Source organism: Malania oleifera, chromosome 2 (genome assembly GCF_029873635.1).
Source record: "Malania oleifera isolate guangnan ecotype guangnan chromosome 2, ASM2987363v1, whole genome shotgun sequence".
Classification (NCBI taxonomy): Eukaryota; Viridiplantae; Streptophyta; class Magnoliopsida; order Santalales; family Ximeniaceae; genus Malania; species Malania oleifera.
Genome location: NC_080418.1, coordinates 7,301,302 through 7,321,756, shown reverse-complemented (window position 1 = coordinate 7,321,756; position 20,455 = coordinate 7,301,302). Strand labels below are relative to the sequence as shown.

Here is a 20,455-nt window from a genome sequence, read left to right as displayed (position 1 = left end):
TTAAAAAAAATTTGTAAAATTATTGAAATTTAAATGAAAATTCTTGAAAATCTTAGCCTTCATTTGGAACTCGAAAAATAATAAGGAAAGGAAAAGAAAATATCAATTAATCCACATTTTCATGTTTGGTCATTAAGGAAAGTGAGAAAGAAAATTTAAAAATATAATTAATTTATAAATAAAATTTTGAATTTGCACACCATTAATATTTTATTTTAAAAAAAAGTTTTAGTCGTATTAAAATAAAATTTTATTTTGAAAAATATTTAATAGAGAATAAAAATATAAGTTTTTTTTTTATTTAAATTTTTTATAATTTATTTCAAGTAAAATTCTTGATGGAAGGGATTCTTAAAGTCTGAGAAGGGACTGGTAGCAATCTGTCTCTTCTCTCACACACACTCGAATCCAAGCCCATGCATTTTGGGCCCGAACATACCTCCAAAAGGCCCAGAGCGTTCTATCCAAATCTCCACGAGTTTAAAATGCCCCACGTCAGGCGGGAAATGCTTCCCGCGCTATTAACTCCCTATACACAAGTAGCATATAAATATACCCAATCGCCCCCCAATCTCACGAAGACTCGCTTTTGCCCCCTAGACCAGAGATGCCTACCATCGCCGGTCGTTCCCCGTCCACCTTCGCGGCTGCTGCTGACGCTCTCAAGCAGATCGCAGCCGTCAAGTCGGATCACTCCGGCCAGATCCGATCTAACGGCGCCTCTACTCCTCGGAAGCGGAGCTTGCCGCACGATCCAGCCCTTTCAGATTGCCCGATCTCATCGCCTTCGCCGGCAAAATGGAAATCACCTCGCCGGAGCATCAATGCCAGTCCAAACTGTCCTTCTAAGGCGAGTTTTGATTCTCTGATTCAGTCAATTTCTGTTTATTGTTGTTCTTCTTCAATTTCCTCAAATTCATAACCGTTTTAATTATATCTTTTGCTCAATTTTTATAGGGAACTGAAGAACTTTCTAGCGATAAGCTAACGAGGCTACGGGAATCTCCGCGGAAAAGATTGTCTGATGCTTTTCTCGCTAAATCGAAGTGGAATCCAAGAGGCTAGTTTGAACTGCATTCTGATTGTGTCGTAAATTCTAGTAGTTTGGTGAAATGCGATTACCTGATCCTAATCAAGTGTTAATTGCTACGTGTAGATGCTGACCACATGAGTGCTGTGAAGGAGGCATTGCATGTGTCTACGGCGCCATCTACAATCGTGTGTCGCGAGGATGAGCAGAAAAGGGTTTTGGACTTCTGCAAGACATGTGTAGAGCAGGAAAAGGCTGGGAGTTTGTATGTGTGTGGTTGTCCAGGGACCGGAAAATCGTTGTTAATGGATAAAGTGAAACAGCTTCTGATTGATTGGACCAAGGAAGTGAGTTCTTGTTCACCAGCCATATTATTTACATTTTTTTTCTTTTTTATATATGATTTAATTATATATGTGTATATATATATATATTTCTCTTTTCGAACGCTATTCTATGCATCCCTTTGAATTGTATTGTTGCTAAGTGCTGGACCAATATGGTCAATTAATACTAAACTTTTTGATTGAAATTTAGAATTTGTATATAAATACTGGAAGATGTTAGCTTTAGGTTAGTAATGTCTCAGTTATGAGATAATTCTTGTGTTAGAAATAATTAGTTACAAGTCAGTAGTGAGATCTGACAATGTTTTTACGCTGTGATTGATTTTACCATTCAATCAATATTTATCAACACCAAAATAGAAAAAAACCCTTCATATGTATATTTATATTATTGCCCAAGGGTAAGATATTCAATGATATCTCAAAAAATATGGTTCAGACTATAATTTGATAAGCCATTTGAAATAACATTCTTAGGTGTTAAATTAATTACTGCATTATTTTATAGGTGATAATTTTAGTTTGCTTCCTCGTGTGCCTCCCAGTGAAGCTAAATTGACTATAAGAGTACGTCAGTGGCTGCAGACATGTGAGAGAGTTCACAACTGTTTGTGTGAGGGGATGTTTATGTAGAATCCATTGTTCATCTATCTATAGACCAGTGTCATTTGGTCATTTACAACCTTTAATCCATGATTGAGAAAATAGTAAGGAGGAAGAGATTTCTGGTCCACCTTGCAGCTTGGGGCCTTTGGATTTGTGATGCATAGGGGACGTAAGGGCTTAATGGCTAAAGGAATTTGTGAAAAGTATGGGGCCCGAAACAAATTGAATGCCAAACTGGAATAATTGCCCCCTTAAATTGTTAGGACCCTGTGAGCATCTAGAAGAAAATGACACCAAGAATTTTACGTGGTTCGGTCAAGAACGACCTACGTCCACGGAGCACACACCAACTATTCAATAACTCGCCGGAAAATGTTACAATTCTCTCTCTCTCTCTCTCTCTCTCTTCCTCCCTTCTTCCTCTCAGCTCTCTCTGCACTCTCTGTGCACTCTCTGAGCTATTGTGCTTCAATATAATACATCTTCCACAGCCCTCCTTATATAGTGGCTTGGAATAAATTACATTTAAGATAAAAATTAATCACAAATGAGAGTTACAATGGGGATGATAATGAAGAGATAATTCCACGTGTTTTCTTGACTTAGCAACGCATCATCTCCAGCTGTCTCTGGCTCCATCTCTAACAATCTCCCACTTGGATACAGAGACACCTTCTCAATCAGAGTATCATGAATAAATGATGTGCTCATAATATGTGTCTTCAGGCATGAAGACCAACTGAAGTTGAACACAACTTCAGCTTCTCTGTAGTCGCCACCTCTCTGTCTGCTCGATTTCTACGGACTAATATGATGGCTGTCAACTTCACAATTGGTGTAAAAAAGCCGGTGTAGTCAATCTCTTTCTTCTGTTCAAAGCCTTTGACTACCAACTAAGGCTTGTACCTTCTGGAGCCGTCATGCTCCTCTTCGATTCTGTACACCCACTTGTTATGAAGGCCTTTGGGCAACTTCCACATTCTGTTGGAGGTGAGGGATTTCATCTCATCCTTCATCGCAAGCTCCCATTTGCTCGTATATGCCACTTGACATGCTTCATCGTAGCATTGGGGCACTCCTCCATCTGTAGGAAGTAAGTAATCAATATACCTTCTGTTTGGTATATGAGACCGAGTAGATCTCCTAATCTCCGGAGCTGGAGTAGGAGATGGTGGTGCGACAATCTGCTCCACTGGTTCTTCCACCTGAGGGTTCTCGGTATTCTGCTGATGTGTCCCAACACATTCATGGGTGTTTATATGGAAACTAACCCTCTTCTGTTTCCTGACTATACAATCCTCACACATGTCAACCTGCACTTACTGTAGACCACTCAATTTTTCCTTTGAGTGCATCACCCTGAGTCCCTTCTCGCTCATGTGACCAAGTCGTTGGTGCTAGATGTTGCTGTCGTCATTTCCTGCAGCAACTAAAATAGACATGGAGGCATTGGAGGTTAGAAAAAGTGTTTCGCTTTTCTTACCTCGCACAATCGTTAGTACACCCTTTGAGACTTTTCATTCATCGCTAATGAATTTCGTCGTGTATTCCTCATCTGCCAACTGACCAACTGAGATCAAATTCTTTCTCAGGTCTGGAATATACCTGACATCTTTTAATTTCCATACTGACCCGTTTATACTGATCTTCACAACTCCCTTGCCGGTTACATCGCAAGGTTGATCGTTGCCAAGGTACACCTTATCAAAATTACCTGGTGTGTACTCCTCTAGGCAATCTCTGTAGCATGTGGCATGAAATGAGACTCTGGAGTCTAAGACCCAAGACTCCTGCTTGCTCTCCAAAGAGCAGATCATCATCTCATCATTCTCAGAAGCAATATTTGCTTTTGTCTTTGCCCTCGTCTCGAATTCCTTCTTTTGACTCCTGCACTGGTTCCTGTAATGACCAGTCTTTTCACAGTTCCAGCACTCAATAGCTTTAGTGCTCTGGGAACTTGTGTCTTGAGTACCTCTGGGATTTCTGGATTGAGACCGCCTGAGCCTAGATCTGTCACGGTTGTTTGATCGTCCATGCCTATTTCCTCTGCCTCGATTATCCATGTTCAAGGCTGAACTCGAATTAGAGCTATGGTTCGGCTGCATTCTTATTTCCTCCGTCAAAATCATGCTGACGACCTCATCGTATACAAGTTTCGATTTTCCTGCAGAGCTACTGATGGCAGTGACGACACCATTCCAATTTTCAGGCAGCTAACTGAGAATCAGTAGAGCCCGAATCTCATCATCAAACGTTATCCCGACTGAGGCAAGTTGATCAGACAACTCATTGAAGTTATTCAGATGTTTGCTGAAACTCTCACCTGCAGAAATATTCATGGTAAATAGTCTTTTCATGAGATGTACCTTGTTTGCGGCTGAAGGCTGCTCGTACATATTTGAAAGCGCATCTATTAGAGACTTGGTGGATGTCATATGCTTGATATTGAACACCACAGATTTCGACAACGTCATTCTGATGGCTTCGAGGGCTTTTCCATCAAGCAATTCCCACTCGTCCTCGTTCATGGATGTTGGCTTACCCTTCAACGGTAAGTGCAATTCCTTCCCAAACAAATAGTCTTCTATCTGCATCTTCCAAAAACCGAAATTGTTCTCGTTGAACATTTCAATTTTTGAGTTCTTTTCATTCGACATCTCGATTCGCTAATTTAGAGATGGAATTAGCTCAAATGGATAGCACGGATGGATTCGGAACGATCGAAAACCCTAGAAATGGTTCGAGTCGTTCGAAAAACGGACCCAAAATGACCCTGAAAAGCTCAGTCAAAGTTTTCAGTCAAACCTAGTCAAACCGATGACGTGGCATCTGCTGACGTGGCACTGCGACGTGCTGCTGACGTGGCAGTGGGGTCTACCTGCTGACGTGTCAGTGGGACCCACTTGATGACGTGGCGCCTTTGCCACGTGGCACTCCTGCTGACGTGGCTCTGCTGGCACGTGCACGTGACGTGGCGCTGAGGACAGGCCCGGGTCAGGAACCGGATCTCGGGTTCACCCTGATCTGAGTCACCTGCAGGGTCGGGTCGAGGCAGAACGGGCGAAGAAGACGCGTGCAATGCGTGCAGCGCGTGAGGAGGTGTTGGCCGGTGTGTGAAGAAACGTCTTGCTCTGACAAGGCGCGTGGGGGCGCGTGCGGGCTTGTCTGAACTCCGTTCGAGCTCCGGCGGGCACCCTTCTCTTCGTCTCGGCGAGGAGAATATGATGGTGGCCTCAAAACACACTTTCGATCTACTGGACAGAGCTCTGAATTTCGGGATCACTTCCGATCTGGATATTCTGCTCCAACCGGGCTCTGATACCACTTGTTAGGACCCTGTGAGCATCCAGAAGAAAATGACACCAAGAATTTTACGTGGTTCGGTCAAGAACGACCTACGTCCACGGAGCACACACCAACTATTCAATAACTCGCTGGAAAATGTTACAATTCTCTCTCTCTCTCTCTCTCTCTCTCTCTCTTCCTCCCTTCTTCCTCTCAGCTCTCTCTGCACTCTCTGTGCTCTCTTTGAGCTACTGTGCTTCAATATAATACATCTTCCACAGCCCTCCTTATATAGTGGCTTGGAATAAATTACATTTAAGATAAAAATTAATCACAAATGAGAGTTACAATGGGGATGATAATGAAGAGATAATTCCACGCGTTTTCTTGACTCAGCAACGCATCATCTCCAGCTGTCTCTGGCTCCATCTCTAACATAAATATGTGGTTCCAATCTTTATATTGTCAACAATAGGTTGTTTATCAATACACACAGAATTTTCTCATTTTGCTGCCTAATATATATATATATATATATATATAGATATATTAAAAATAGTACTCTGATTATTATTGATCAGAAAGTAAAACTAGTGTATTATAAAAATATTATCTCATTTACATGTTTCTTTAATCTACCTTTTAACATACTAAATATTCTTATACAAATTTAATTTGCAATAAAAAATATACTATTACTTCAGTGTCTAGAGAGTGAACATTAGAGAGATAATAAAGAATGTAATTAAATTATAAAACATATAAAATTAGAAAATGTTAATGAATTTTACAAAAAATTCAGTAAAGATATATTTCATATGCATTGATTGTACTTTGTGGTCAGTTTCTTCTAATTTGTAATGATGATTAATTAAGGTGTGCTCCCTCCTCTTTGGTGACAATGGCTTATGGATTTTTTGCTCTTACTACCAGGCAGGTTTTCAGCCACCCGATGTTTTAGCCGTAAATTGTACTTCTCTAACAACCACTTCTGAAATCTTCAGCAAGGTATGGAAAGTAAAAGCATATTTCATTGGTAACCAAAGGCCGGATCACATGTGCTTATGGGCTGTTTGCTCTGGCAGATACTTGGAAAACGCCAGCCACGGAAGAAAATCAATGCTTCTATCTCACCCCTGCAGCATCTTCAGAAGCTGTATGCTCTAAAGCAGCAAACAACTGGCATGAAGATGATGTAAGAAACATAGCCCATTTCATGTTGTAGTCAAAACTCTGCAACCCTTAAGCACTTTTCTTTTCACATGTCTCACAGATGCATGTTAAATCAAGCATGCTATTAACAAGTTCCCTTTGAAAATATATTATTATTCATTTCGAGTGTCAGGTGTGTGGTCTTACAAAACTAGTTTTTACTTTTGGCAGGGTGATAATTGTTGATGAGCTGGATTATTTGATTACTAAAGACCGGGCTGTGCTTCATGATCTTTTTATGCTGACAACTCTCCCATTTTCCAGATGTATACTAATAGGTACAAATTTGTGGCAAAAACAGCTATAATCTCTGGATTATTCTTCTGTGTTTGCTTTACTTAGATTAGACTTCTTGGTACAAAGTCTATATGCTAAGATTGCATATGGACACTTTCACACCATTTTCTTCTCTTTTTTTGCAGGAGTTGCAAATGCGATAGACTTGGCTGATCGGTTTCTTCCAAGACTTCGAGCGTTGAACTGTGAGCTCATTACTTGTGTTCATATAATGGACTTTTAAATATTGATTATATATTTTTTTTCATCGATCAAATTGTTTGACCAAAGTGCTCTTTTAAAGATTCTCTTTGATATCTGAGAAGCTAGCCCTTAGCCCCTTACTCCTACACTGGGTGCCTCTTCAAAATATTAGTCCTTTTCTCCTTTTATATTTTGTCTAACCATTCTCTGTATAGCTACCAGTTAGGAAAAATGTCATGCTTGCCTCTAGTGCATAACAATTAGGAAGAGCAAAATCTTGGTTTCTCTATAGACTCTATATTCTTTGGCTTCTATATATCCTTGATAAATTAATTCTGTGTAAAATAACTTGTAGTTGTAGGAATTAATTTTTTCCCATCTGCATCTTACCAGTTTTTCTGTTTTGGATATGTCACATTCCAGCTCGCGGGGGGGCTCAAAAAAAAAAAAAAAATCCTGGTATTAGTAGGGTTTGCCGTTGTTCATAACTAGGGAGGCAGTTATAAGTTTTATTAGGAATAAAGCTCAGTAGCGGGTGTTGTTTGTATTCACCACAACTCATTTTTTTTATTAAAACGAAATGAGCAAGCTGCTCTATAATTTGGACATTATATTCACCATATAGTTCTGCCATTTTCTTGTGCTAGGCAAGCCTATGGTTGTACTCATATTTTTGTATTAAAATAAAATGAGTAAGCTGCTTTATAATTTGGACATTTTACTTACCAGATTGTTCCGCCATTTTCTTGTTCTAGGCAAGCCTACGGTTGTAAGTTTTCGGGCTTATTCTTATGGTCAGATCCTTAGGATTCTTCAGCAGAGGCTAATGGTAATCTCTTTATTCCCCTCTATTTCCAATTTCCAATTTGATTTGTTCTATTTTTTCAAACACTCGCATATTTTTACAAGTTTAACTTTTTTCAGCAGTACTAATGCAAGAAAAAAAAGAAGAGAAAAATATGTGATTGTTCCCTTTATATGCACCAGAAGTCTGGTGCTCAAAGGACTTGCCTATTAGTTCCTGCAATCCCTGACAATTATGAAAGAATCCCATGATTAGTGAAGACTAGGTTCACAAGGACCACAGAATAGAAATGCTAAGAATATGTATAGCTCAATACGTTTCAGCATCTGATTAGCATAACCTTCTTGACAAAGCAAAAGATATTACTAGTCAGAACTACTAACAGACTTTCAAAAATGTCTAAATCTTTCAAATATATTCAACATTTATCTCACTGAAACTAACCTAATGAAATATAGCAGTTGTTCTCTAATATATATATTTTTTAAAAAAATTAAAAAGAACATAATTCAGCCAGTATCATCAGCTGAAGATCATTATGCCATTGGTACCACCTGGGCGTCAATAAATTCCATGCCTTGTTGATGGCAAAAACATAATTCTTGAACCATGCGGTTGCTCGGAAAAATTCTGAGCTTCACGTATGCATGCATATAGTGGTTAGAATTATCAACTTACTTCACGTACTATAGTGGAGTCCATTAATGGTATTTTTTTTTTTTTTGAGGGTGGTCGGTTGAGTCACATATTACTTCTTACAATTAAATGGCAGTATGAAAAGCGGAACCATATTTTTGCTCAATAATCTCTTTATTATTTCTGTGGAAATTGATTGCAAGTCATTGTTATGATGTTTTATTTATGATTTGTACATGTTTAAAAGCTAAGATCCTGGTAAGAATGAAGCAAGAGAATATTTTTTGTTTTATATTCTTGTGATAAGCAATGGAATGTAATTCTCTATGCACCTGTTTTGAAGCAGGATGAAATTTTCTACGTCCTTCATTTTTAATACATTTTTTTTAGCAGGCACTCCCCTACACTGTTTTCCAACCGCGAGCTTTGGAACTCTGTGCCAGAGTAAGTCTACACTTCTTTGTGCTGTGTCTTGATAAATCATTGTTACTTCTCCTTAGTAGGTATTGCCATAAATTTTGTTTGCACACCCATGACAACATGTTATGATGGTAGTGGTTGAGCCATTCATAAGGATGTTGTTAGGCTTCACATATGCTTCATTTTATAAAGTTGAAACCATGTTCAAGGATCCAAAATTATTGATTGAATTTAAATCCTGACACTATTCAAAAACTCAGTTCAGGATTAATTCAAAGAAAAAAAATGATGTATTTTTAAATTTTGAACAAAAAGAAGTGGAAAACTGGTCATTTTTATTGTCAATTGACAAACTGAACAAAGATCTTCTAGAAAACATACACCTGTAAGAAAGAAACGCATGAAGAAAATTGCCAGCAGTCAAACAAGTAAAAAATTATTAACAATTCATGTTAAAAAGGGATTCCAGTCGATTTAAATAAAAGGATTCAAAATACCATTATTTTCAGGCGTCATGGTGCAGCCAAACCACGAAGCTGCACTTTTGGAAAATTATCAACGTATGGGAAGGAACAAAACTGTTCCTGACCTGAAGAATCAATAAAATCTAAAGACTTTGTTTACACCCTTTGTTTACAATAAAATCTAAAGACTTATACCACATTTCAATTCACATAATATGTAAAATCTGTCTATTTATTGCTGCAACAAAGGGTATGAAACTAAAACCCCAATAATATTTTAATGTATGGCCTTGCGCTTATGGGTAGAAACTCAATTCTAAAAAGTTTTTGACATTTCTTTTTGAACTATCTATATTAATGATGGAACTAGTTAAGATTCATTTATTTAACTGTGGCATGTGAAATGCAATATTATAACGATCTCAGAAGTAATTTGAAGTCTGAAGGAATTTTTAAAATGACAGAAAGTAGCATCAGCGTCTGGAGACATGAGGAAAGCTCTATGTGTTTGCAGGTCAGTACTCACTCTCTCTCTGCAATTTTGCATTAGATTGGTTGCTTGTGTTGCTGCATTTATTGACATTATAAAGGAGGACTCCTCAAATAGTTAAAACTTTGTAACAGTTAGGCTTATTTTTTAACTTTAATTCCTAGAATAAATTTTGTATACTTGTATATATTTCCATACAAACATTTGTAATAGATGTGTGGAAATATTCTTCACGAGAGTAATAAGAATTTTACTATTAATATTTTTCAAACTTTATCAGACATGTTGAGTCAGAACTTACCCCAGTACAGAACATCTAAATTGCACACTTTAAGAAGGGCTGTGGAGGTGGTTTTGTGTGTTCGAGTGCTTGGTGGGTAGCTCACTAAAACACACGGAACATTTTTGTAGATGCAGCAATGCTCCATTTTATATCACATCGTATGTGTACAATTAAAAGGCCAAATGAGCTTAATACGTTATTCCATTCACCATGAAACTTTGCATGGTTATAAATATGGCCCATACTTCATATGGAACATCATTCCGTGCTTTCTAGATAAGCAAATTTAGGTATACTAACTGAACTTATGGAACATTGGCATCTGACAGGGGTTTCATTTGTAGCTAGATTGTTCTACCATGCTGCTGCATGTTCTTTCTGTTCATTATTTTTCTCACTTTGTTTCCTCTAAGTTTATTGGGAGCTTGCATTGGGTTTGAGTGTATTTTCTGTTCTTGTCAGTTAGTATATTGACATGATGCGTCCCAAGCTCTCATGCAAGTGGATAATGATTCCAAAGATGATGAAATTTTCAATCTTGTCAATTTGTGCACCATGCAAGTTGAACAGTTTCACAGCTAATAGACGAGTGCATTTTATGTGATACTTTACCCCACTATAATTTTTTTCAGGAGTGCAATTGAGATGCTTGAAGCAGAGTTGAAAGAATTTACAGGCAATGTTAATTTGCCATCCGCGGCTCCAGAATTTTCTGCAAAGCCAGAAATTGATATTGTAAGTCACCAAGTCTTGGCTGACATTTTATTTTTTATATCAAGAACTTAAAACTTGTCAAAGAATATGCAAGCATGTTTACAATGATTTCCTTATCCCACTCCCTGTTGGGAAACCTAGAGAAAAATAGAGATAAAACCATACGCAAAAGAACACCGAGATATACGTGGTTCGGCTAATTTCAGCCTATGTCCACGTGAGAGATAGCTAAGTATGTATTTCCTGAAAAATACAGAGGAGGAGATAAAAATTCTCACTCAAAACTCTCTCAACTCCCACAACTCTCTCTACCTTCCCACTCTCTTCTCTTAACTCTATTATTTTTTGATGATGTTTACATTCACAACACACACATGCACACACACACACACACACACACACACACACACACACACACCTATTTATACAAAGAAGAGGATTAAATACTCAAGAGAAACTGCCACAATCACATTTGAATTTTTCTCCTAATTTTGTGGAGAACCACCCGCAGGTGAGTAATGGAGGAGAAACTGCAACCTGAAATTTTGCTCCATAACTCCTGCTTTATTAGGGTGTGGACCTATTAATTCTCCCCCACCATACCCATCAGACAAGAATGCATGCAACTATTCTCTAATTGTTATCCATCTTGGCTATGTATCTGTATAACTCAAACTTGTTACGAGTCACTACTTTTGTCAACATGTCTGTAGGGTTCTTGTCTGTGTGAATCTTCACTAGCTTTAATAGCTGTCGTTCCATCACTTCGCGTATCCAATGATAGCGAATGTCGATATGCTTCATTTGGGAATGATACATTGAATTCTTGCTCAAGTCTAGAGCACTCTAACTATCACAATGTACTTTGTACTCTTTTTGCGTGACACCCAGTTCTTAGATAAACAGTTTCAGCTACAACATTTCTTTACCAGCTTCCTTGTGGCAATGTACTCTGTCTCCATTGTAGATAAAGCAACACACTTCTGCAACTTAGATTGCCATGAGATTGCTCCTCCTGCAAAAGTAAAGAGAAATCATGATGTAGATTTCCTACTATCAAGATCACTTGTCATATAGAAATCAGTATATCTTTCCAAGATTGGTTCAAATCCCTTAAAACACAAGCACATCTTTGATGTACTTCAAGTATCTAAAAATCCACTTAATTGCTTCCCAATGGTTTTTGCCTGGATTTGAAAGAAACCTGCTCACAACACCTACCGCGTGAGCAATATCCGACCTTGTACAAATCATTACATACATCAAACTACCAATTGTTGACAAGTATGAAATTGCTTCTATTTCTTCCACTTCTTTCCTCGAAGGACACGATCTTTTACTCAACTTGAAGTGATTTGCCAATAGAGTAGTGACTGGCTTTGCATTCTTCATGTTGAACTTTTCAAGCACCCGTTCAACATAATTTTCTAGTGACAACCACAATTTCTTGGCTTTCTTGTCACTAACAATTTTCATGCCCAATATTTCAAAGCTGGGCCTAGATCCTTCATGTCAAAGAACTTGGACAATTTTTGCTTTAGTTTGGTAATCATACTTGCATCTTGTTCAACAATCAACATGTCATCAGCATAAAGCATCAATGTAATGAAATTACTATCAAGGAATTTTTGAATGTAGACGCATTGATCTGGTGCAGTCCTCTTGTAACCATGACCCACCATGAATGAGTCAAACTTTTTATACCATTGTCTCGGCGCTTGCTTGAGGCCATATAGACTCTTTTCCAACTTGCAGACCATATGCTCCTTTCCTGAAACTTCAAAAGCTTCAGGTTGTTCCATATAGATTTTTTCTTGTAAATCTTCATGGACAAAGGCTATCTTAACATCCAACTGTTCAAGCTCCAAGTTCAAACTTGCCGTCAAATCGAGTATCACTCGTATTGAAGTCATCTTCACCACTGGTGTGAAAATCTCTTCAAAGTCGATACCCTTCTTCTGTTGAAAATCTTTGACGACCAACTGAGCTTTATGTTTAATGATATTTCCATTGCCATCTTTCTTCAACTTGTATACCCATTTTTTTTTTAGTGCTTTCTTTCCTTTAGGAAGTCTTACCAATTTATATGTCTAGTTCTTTTGTAAAGAGCTCATTTCTTCTTGTATAGTCTGCAACCATTTACCTTTTTTTGAATGATTCTAAGTTTTTTGAGAACTCTCTTGCTCTCTCTCATTAGTAAGAAGAATATAGACTCTAGATATTTCTTCGATAAAACCAATGTGCGATTTCTCTGTAATCGTCTTGGCTGAGGCTCTTCAATTGGTGGAGCTACTTCTGGTTCTATAGCTTTTGGCAAAGGGGATTGTTGCTCTTCTTGCTCAAGAGCTACTTCTTGTTCTGTAACTTCTAGTGGAGAAGATTGTTGCTCCCCTTACTCAACACCCTCAGTATTTACTTTCTGTTCGATTTTCAAAATTTCATCTTGCAAATCTTCATTGTCTATGAGCAACTGTACTGGTGCAAGAACAACAATGAAATTCTAAGTACTGGAATTGGAACTAGTAGGCTCTGTGGACTTTCCAAAATCTTCATACATGATTTTCTTGAAAAATAACATCTCTACTTCTTATCAGCTTCTTTGCTACTGGATTCCATAGCCTGTATTCAAACTCTTCATCTCCATAGCCAATAAAGATGCATGGAGTTAACTTCACAGTTTCTGTCTCTGCTCTTTGGATACATGTGTAAATGCTTTGCACCTAAACACTCTCAGATGAGAGTAGGAAGGTTCCTTGCTAGACCACACTTTCTCTAGATTTCAAACTGCATAGGAATAGAAGGTGATCTGTTGATGAGGTAGTAGGCATCATGAACTGCTTCACCTCAAAATAACTTAGGCAGTTTAGCCAAACTGAGCATGCTTCTAACTCTTTCCATGATGGTTCGGTTCATTCTCTCAGCTACACCATTTTGTTGTGGGGTTCATGGGACCGTTTTCTCATGGCGGATATCGCGAACAACGTAGTATGCTTTGAACTCTCTGGGAATGCACTCGCCTCCATTGTCTGATTGGAGACACTTCAATTTCTTTCCTATATCTCTTTCCACCATGGCATTAAACATCTTGAAGTTGTCAAATACCAAGTCTTTTGTTTTCAAAAAATATACCCACACCTTTCGCGAAACATCATCAATAAATGTCAAAAAATATTTATTACCGCCTAAAGTTTCTATTTCCATGGGACCATAAACATTAGAATGTACTAAACTCAACAACTCTGATCTTTTCTTTGTAGAGAAATTAAACGAGACTCTATGCTGTTTCCCAAATAAGCAATGATCACAAGGGTTTAATGGTGTACCTTTAGACACATTGATGAGTGCCTTCCTTGTTAATGTGAACAACCCTTTCTCTCCCATGTGTCCGAGTCTCTTGTGCTGTAGATTTGGTGATGCCTCGTCTTCAGTTGCATTGAGGCTGTCCGTCATCATTTTCACATGGGTCTTGTACTGCAAATGTGTCTTTGAGTGACAATCATGACTCCTTTTTCTAACTTCCAATTACCATTCTTAAAATGGTTGTTGTAGCCCTATCGTTTGAGGGCTGCTCTGAGAATAAGATTGAGACAAAGGTCAGGGACGTGTCGAACATCCTTTAGAGTCACTGTGCAGCCAACATTTGTCTTGATTTGAATATCTCCAATATCCACGATTTTGGTAAAGTTGGTATTTCCCATCCTCACAGTACCAAAGTCTCCCGCTTTGCATGAAGTGAAAAAATTACAGTGGCGTGGTATGAGGCTGCTGTGTCTACCACCCACTTAGTATCTTGACTTGCTACGTGAAGACACGTCTCTTCATCAGCTGAGAGAAGTGATACATCCCCCATATAGGTGACTAGAGATTCACCCCCTTCCTTCTTCGGCTGGTTGCTGCTTTGACCTTGATCTCTTTGAAATTTGCGGCAATTGCTTTTAACATGTCCTGCAATGCCACAATAAAAACAAACATATTTATCTTGTTGATTTTTGCCATCATGTGTCTAAGACCGTCCTCTACTTCTGCCTCTGCTCCTGCCTCTACTCCTACCTCTCACATTTGCTTGAGGTCTTCCTTTGTTTTTAGTGACAAGGGCATGTGTTTGATCCATGCTTGCTTCCTTTCGTTTGGCTTCTTTGCTGAGTAAAGCATCCTTGACCAATGACATGGTAAGTTTGCCTTCAGGAGCTGAATTTCCTAGGGATACTACCTACGTCTCCCAATTTTTTCTAGAGGGTATAGGCTTCGGTCTCGTGGGCAACATAATGGGATACATTGTGGTCTATCTATTGTCTAATAAAACCAACAATTTTTCTATTCATTTTATTCCAATTTTGAACAGAAATTGATTTAGGCCTCTTACCTTCATTTTCCAATGGATTTGCCAGATCCTTGCAATTCAAGAAATCCTGTATCCTCGGTCTCCATAGAGTATGATTTGATGTCGTCAATTTGACCATGGCTTTAGATCCTATATCCTCCATAGAATGGACTTGAGTTTTTGGTTCTTACTTGCTCAAATGATATATATTTGAAAAAGAGGGCGGCACCTCCTATCTTTATTAGAAAACCCCTCACTTATGGCAGAGGAATACTGTGGTTCCAATCTTGAGACTTGGGGACAACCGAATCAAACTTCAAGATTCTAAAACTAACTTAACCAACTTATTCAAAACCAATAAACCAATGACCAGCAATCAAACAAATAAATAAGAACTAAACAACTATAAGTGGAAAACAAACAAAACTTCAGAAGATAGCACAAAACATCACGAGCGCAAGGAAAGAAATCCCAACAAATCCAATCGAATCCTTCCCTTGACTTCTTGTGGAAGATTATCCTGATAACTATATGATCGAGATATACCAAAATCACCCTACTTGGCAAAGAATCGACTGCATGGTTGTGTCCGGAACGGCCCAAAACCTTAAAAACAAGTCCGACCAACACTCCCTACCTCTCAAGTGCCTAAGGCACCCAAGTACCATTTTTGAGCTGTGATGAATAACCTAGAAGAGTTTTTTCCTCTGATGGCTGTAAGCATTTTTGTCCATTCTATTGCCCTTTGTTGTATGGTTGCATGTCCTCTTGTTGTAGCAACTAGGTTTAGGGGTGCAATATTAATCATTAATCTGATAGCATGATGGAAAACCCTACTAGTTTCCTAGCAAGTTAATGGCATTCTTCTGAAAAAGAGAGGGAAATATCAATATGCAAAGTTCTTGCCAAAACTTAGAAGATCTTTAATTATGGTATAACTACTCAAAAGTTGGCATGTTGCTTCCCATCAATGAAATGAATATCTGAATGTTAAGAAGTAACCTTTTATGTGACACTTCTTCACTAAATTGATGAGAATCTTAGTGATTTTGCTTCAATGGCTCAAGGGTTACCTTCCATCTCATTTTGATCTCAAGATTACTGAACATTCCAAAAAATGTTAGACAGGCAGCATATGCTATTTCTTACATACCAAACGTGCAGTAGTGTTCTCCCAGTGTTCCCTCTCATATTGATGCCGTCATCTATGGAAATGTTTTCTTTGTAACTATTGGTTCCAAGTTCCAACTTTTTCATGGTCTTTTCATTAAATAATTTTGAATTCTGATTTTTTCTTAGTGCTAAATAATATTCTGATTTTTCCCTAATGTCAAATTATTGATCCCTTCTCTCCCTGTCAGTTTTCTTTTCTCAGAAATTGCATAACCTTTTGCAGGTGAGGGTTGATCACATGGCTCTGGCTTTGTCGAAGACATATAGATCACCAACAGTGGACACCATACAATCTCTTCCACAACATCAGCAGGTAGTTTTGTGCTTTATTTCTTTTTTCCCAGTTTTGATATTCAGATTTATAACTGCATATCTAAGCATCAATTCGTTTTGATGGTCTAATAGCATTGCACAGTCTCTTCCTAAGTTCTGATGTGAATCAATCTTCTGTTAGAGGAAATGCAAATGTGAAGAAAAACAAGTGTCGTGTTTTTTGTCATTTACATGGAACCATCAAAATTTATTTGCAACCAGTGTGGAAAGAAGGAAAGGGAATCACTTGTGTTCCCAATCTGCAAAGAAAAAAAAGAGAGAAGAAGAAAGAAAAGAGGAAGCAAACACAAATAAACAGGCTATCTGTTTGGCTGGAATTGGTGCAGGGTGTGACTCACGTTTATTAGTGAGCTCATGTATATGAGAGGAAAAATGATGATGGTTTTGTCATTCCCCAAGGAACAATATATCTTGAATGAGAAGTTTGAGTTGTGGTTGGAGGTCAACGCACAAAATGAATTCAAACTGAGATCCTTTATATGCTTCTTTATTTTCTCTTATATACAGTGTAGTGTTACTGTTGAGTGGCTTAATTTATGCAAATATCTTATCTCAATGATCTTGAGTTGTTTCCAGACAATTCTGGGACACAGTAAAACAGGACATTGTGTGTGTTTCCTTGATAAATTGCAAAAGTCATTACCATGTGCTTATTCCGTAAAATTGTACGTAGCATGGGAACTTATATCCAGATTAGGAACTTAAGCAGTACATCTCACTCGATCTAAATGCCTTTGTTTGGTTTTAATTAGACTGCAGATTGATCTTTCTGCCCTTGGGATGGGCTTGCTCAACTCGGTCTCCATTTGAGACCACTGAACTTTAGCTCAATGTCTTCAGTCTTCAGCTTTTCATATTATTAATATTAAATATCTGTTTGCCAATGTACCCTTTGAATTTGTGTGATGGCAGATTATACTTTGCTCCAGTGTAAAGCTTTTCCGAGGGGCAAAGAAGGATGCAACTATGGGGGAGGTACATTTCCTTAAATCATTGAACTGTAAAAAAACGAATGCAGCTGAAATGTTGAGGTTTAGTTTAATTTATTAATCATTTTTAAACGTGTGCATAGGAAGCATTCTTGGTGCATGATCTCACAATTTGTTATTTGGGCACAGTTGAATAAATTCTACATGGATATCTGCAAATCGGAGCTAATCCCGCCAGTTGGGTTCCTGGAATTTTTAAGTTTGTGCACAGTGCTTGGTGACCAGGTAACTAAATACTTTTCATGTATGATTAATTTATTAATTGCTTAATGCCAGATTTAGGCTGTGCACATGAACACTGTTTTTTATTAAGTGGAATAAAAAAATGAAACGAAGCAAAAATAGCTTATGGGTAACTTGAAATGCAGGGGCTTCTCAAAATTGGCCAATCTAGAGAAGATAAATTAAAAAGAGTGACACTAAGAGTAGACGAAGCAGACATTACTTTTGCACTGCAGGTATGAGTACAAAAATTTTTTAGGCCTTCCACATGGTCAGCTATCCATTTTTCACATATCTTCATTCACAGCTTCAGCCTCGTTTATCATTTTCATTTTGGTTGGTATCAATGATGCCTTCATCATTTTTGCATTGTTTTTGGTGCAGGGAGTTCGTTTGTTTCGAAATTGTCTTCAGTAATTCCAGCCTTCTGTTTATGTGACTCATGATTCTTCAAAAGCTTGACATTGGTGGCAATTCCATTCTGTACTCCTTCACCTGCTCCAGATTTAAAGGTTCACTTCTGACATTATACTGTATATTTGCATACATGGGGAGTAAAATGGATTATGACTCCTACCGGAAAGATGTCATTCACATCTCTCTCGCATTGTTTGGAGGGGGGATGGTAAAGGTCTTCTTCTGAGTTATTATACGATGTTTGGACTTTGGATTTTGATTTCTATAGATTTAAACAAAATGGAGCAAAACAATTGTATTAAGTTTGACTCAAATCTGTAAAAATAAAGATCCAATTCTGAAAACCATATCTCAGACAACCGTTTGCTTTCTTAAGATTACACTTGTGTTTTCTTTGTCTGGATGCGGACGTTAATAATTAAATTCCAAATCTGAAAATCCGTACTTAGAAGAAACCTTACATCATTTTATTTGCTTTCTAAGGTTTGGCTTGTGTTTCCTTGTGTGGATGTCATGCAGATATTTAGTGCCTTGGGGGCTTCCGGAAGAGAGGCAGTGTAGACGAATCTTCCTCAGTCATATTATGGCGACCATGACTGATGCCTGTTGGCCAATTGCCACCACAGCTTCACAGAACAAGAAGTGAGCATTTTACGGAAATTGTACAATAACTGAGAATAACAAAATTCATTCTGTAACATTAATAATTCTTTTTGCCAGCATTATTAGTATTATTCATATAATTTCATTTTAGCTCATTGAAACAAAGTGTAGAGAGAAAAAAGGGGTGCTGTTTATAGGTGATTGGATGGAAAGCCACTACCCAAAATCCAACACTTAACTCCAGAAAGCTTAATAAAATTTTTAGGCACTGATTAGTGATTGGGTTGTGTTTCAAACTTACGAAATATTGAAGGAAAAGAAAATATAATGTAGCAATTTGGGAGCATAGACTTTAAGACTTGAGTTTGGATCTGTGTAAATTTGAAAAAAAGTCAATATAATTTTATGTTATATTTTATCTAAATCCATACTAAAAAAAATATATTTTAATTTTGTACTCCCAAATGTTAAAGAATCTATTTTTTACATCAAGGTCATGAACATCACTTTTATTTTTGGATAACATATTTGGCTTTTTTCTAAATTTTAACTGTTGGTTGAATTAAAGACTTAATTTAATAGTAGCTGATATGGTTTGAAAATATAATACAAGTTATATCTCTTGTATTTTTTCAAATAAAATTCTTGATCAAAACAAGGCCTAGACACTAAATGTTAACTTGAAAATGAACTTTGATCATTACCATATAATGTATGTGATTTATCGAAGATAGTATTTATGGTAAAGTTTAGCAACATTCTTGAGTTTTCTGAATGTGATAGTCCATCTTATGAGTTTATAAAAGCTATTAAGAAAAAATTTTAAGGTTTAATTTTATTTACAAAATGAATTTTTTTAGTTGGCTGTTAGTGAACCGTTAAGTATATGTAAAAGAATAAATTTTATCTATGATAAAATGGTATCAATTTAATAAATTAATTGAAAAAATTGGTCAATACAATGTCGTGAAAGTTGGCTAAACAAATTAAAATTTTAATTGATTCTCAACTTGAGTGATTCAATCGGTCTAATCACTTTTTATCAATTAATTAACATCAACTCAACAAAAAAAAATCTTTATTTATTTTTTAAAAAATTTACTAAAAAAATAAAAATTGCTAATAAATAAAGCATACATAGTAATGATAATGTTGCAAAATATTTGTGAGATGAAATTTTCATAAATTTAATGACTAAAAACATCATAAAATAAATAAAAGATAATGTAATATTTTTAAATTCAAATAATCTAATTGTTAAAAAAAAGTAAATTTTTAAAGTTCATATTTATAAATTAAAACTGTAACGACTTGCCTAATTAACTGATTTTTATTTTATTTTTATAATAGCAATTAACTTACTCTGATACCATCGTGTTAACCTAAGCAGCAAGAAGCAGAATCATATAAACATAACCTAAACCATTACATTCAATACTAGAGTTCTGAAATGTTTTGCAATATATACAACATAACTGTATCCCCAAAAATGCCCTCAACTAGTTAGGGCTACACAAAATCATTCCCAAAAATGATACTCACTCTCTGATGGGGCACTACAGGCGCCCTCTATTTGCGAGCCTGATCTGCTCGCCTACCAAGATCACCTGGAAAATATTTCAACA

General features: G+C 37.1%; 1 protein-coding gene across 2 annotated transcripts; it reads left to right on the top strand.

The window, feature by feature from the left end:
• Positions 1 to 582: 582 nt before the first annotated feature.
• On the top strand, positions 583 to 19,109 carry LOC131148798 (cell division control protein 6 homolog B). Of its 2 annotated transcripts, none has more exons than XM_058098724.1 (17): positions 583 to 850; positions 958 to 1,060; positions 1,157 to 1,377; positions 6,202 to 6,276; positions 6,354 to 6,463; positions 6,652 to 6,758; positions 6,903 to 6,962; positions 7,716 to 7,789; positions 8,795 to 8,845; positions 9,750 to 9,799; positions 10,691 to 10,793; positions 16,490 to 16,579; positions 17,512 to 17,574; positions 17,718 to 17,813; positions 17,957 to 18,046; positions 18,195 to 18,322; positions 18,747 to 19,109. In XM_058098724.1, the coding sequence occupies exons 1-16, from the start codon at positions 608 to 610 to the stop codon at positions 18,225 to 18,227; spliced, it is 1,569 nt and encodes a 522-aa protein (XP_057954707.1). In that variant the 5' UTR covers positions 583 to 607; the 3' UTR covers positions 18,228 to 18,322; positions 18,747 to 19,109. The 2 variants fall into 2 exon arrangements, with proteins under 2 accessions (XP_057954707.1, XP_057954706.1); XM_058098723.1 differs by having other exon boundaries at positions 8,792 to 8,845.
• The last annotated feature ends 1,346 nt before the right edge of the window (positions 19,110 to 20,455 follow it).

Bases quoted from the DNA above. Each gene is read 5' to 3' on its own strand.
- LOC131148798 (XM_058098723.1), top strand. From the start codon at position 608: ATGCCTACCATCGCCGGTCGTTCCCCGTCCACCTTCGCGGCTGCTGCT. The intron at 6,277-6,353 runs GTATGGAAAGTA...TTGCTCTGGCAG, and splicing joins CTTCTGAAATCTTCAGCAAG to ATACTTGGAAAACGCCAGCC. The intron at 7,790-8,791 runs GTAATCTCTTTA...CATTTTTTTTAG, and splicing joins TTCTTCAGCAGAGGCTAATG to CAGGCACTCCCCTACACTGT.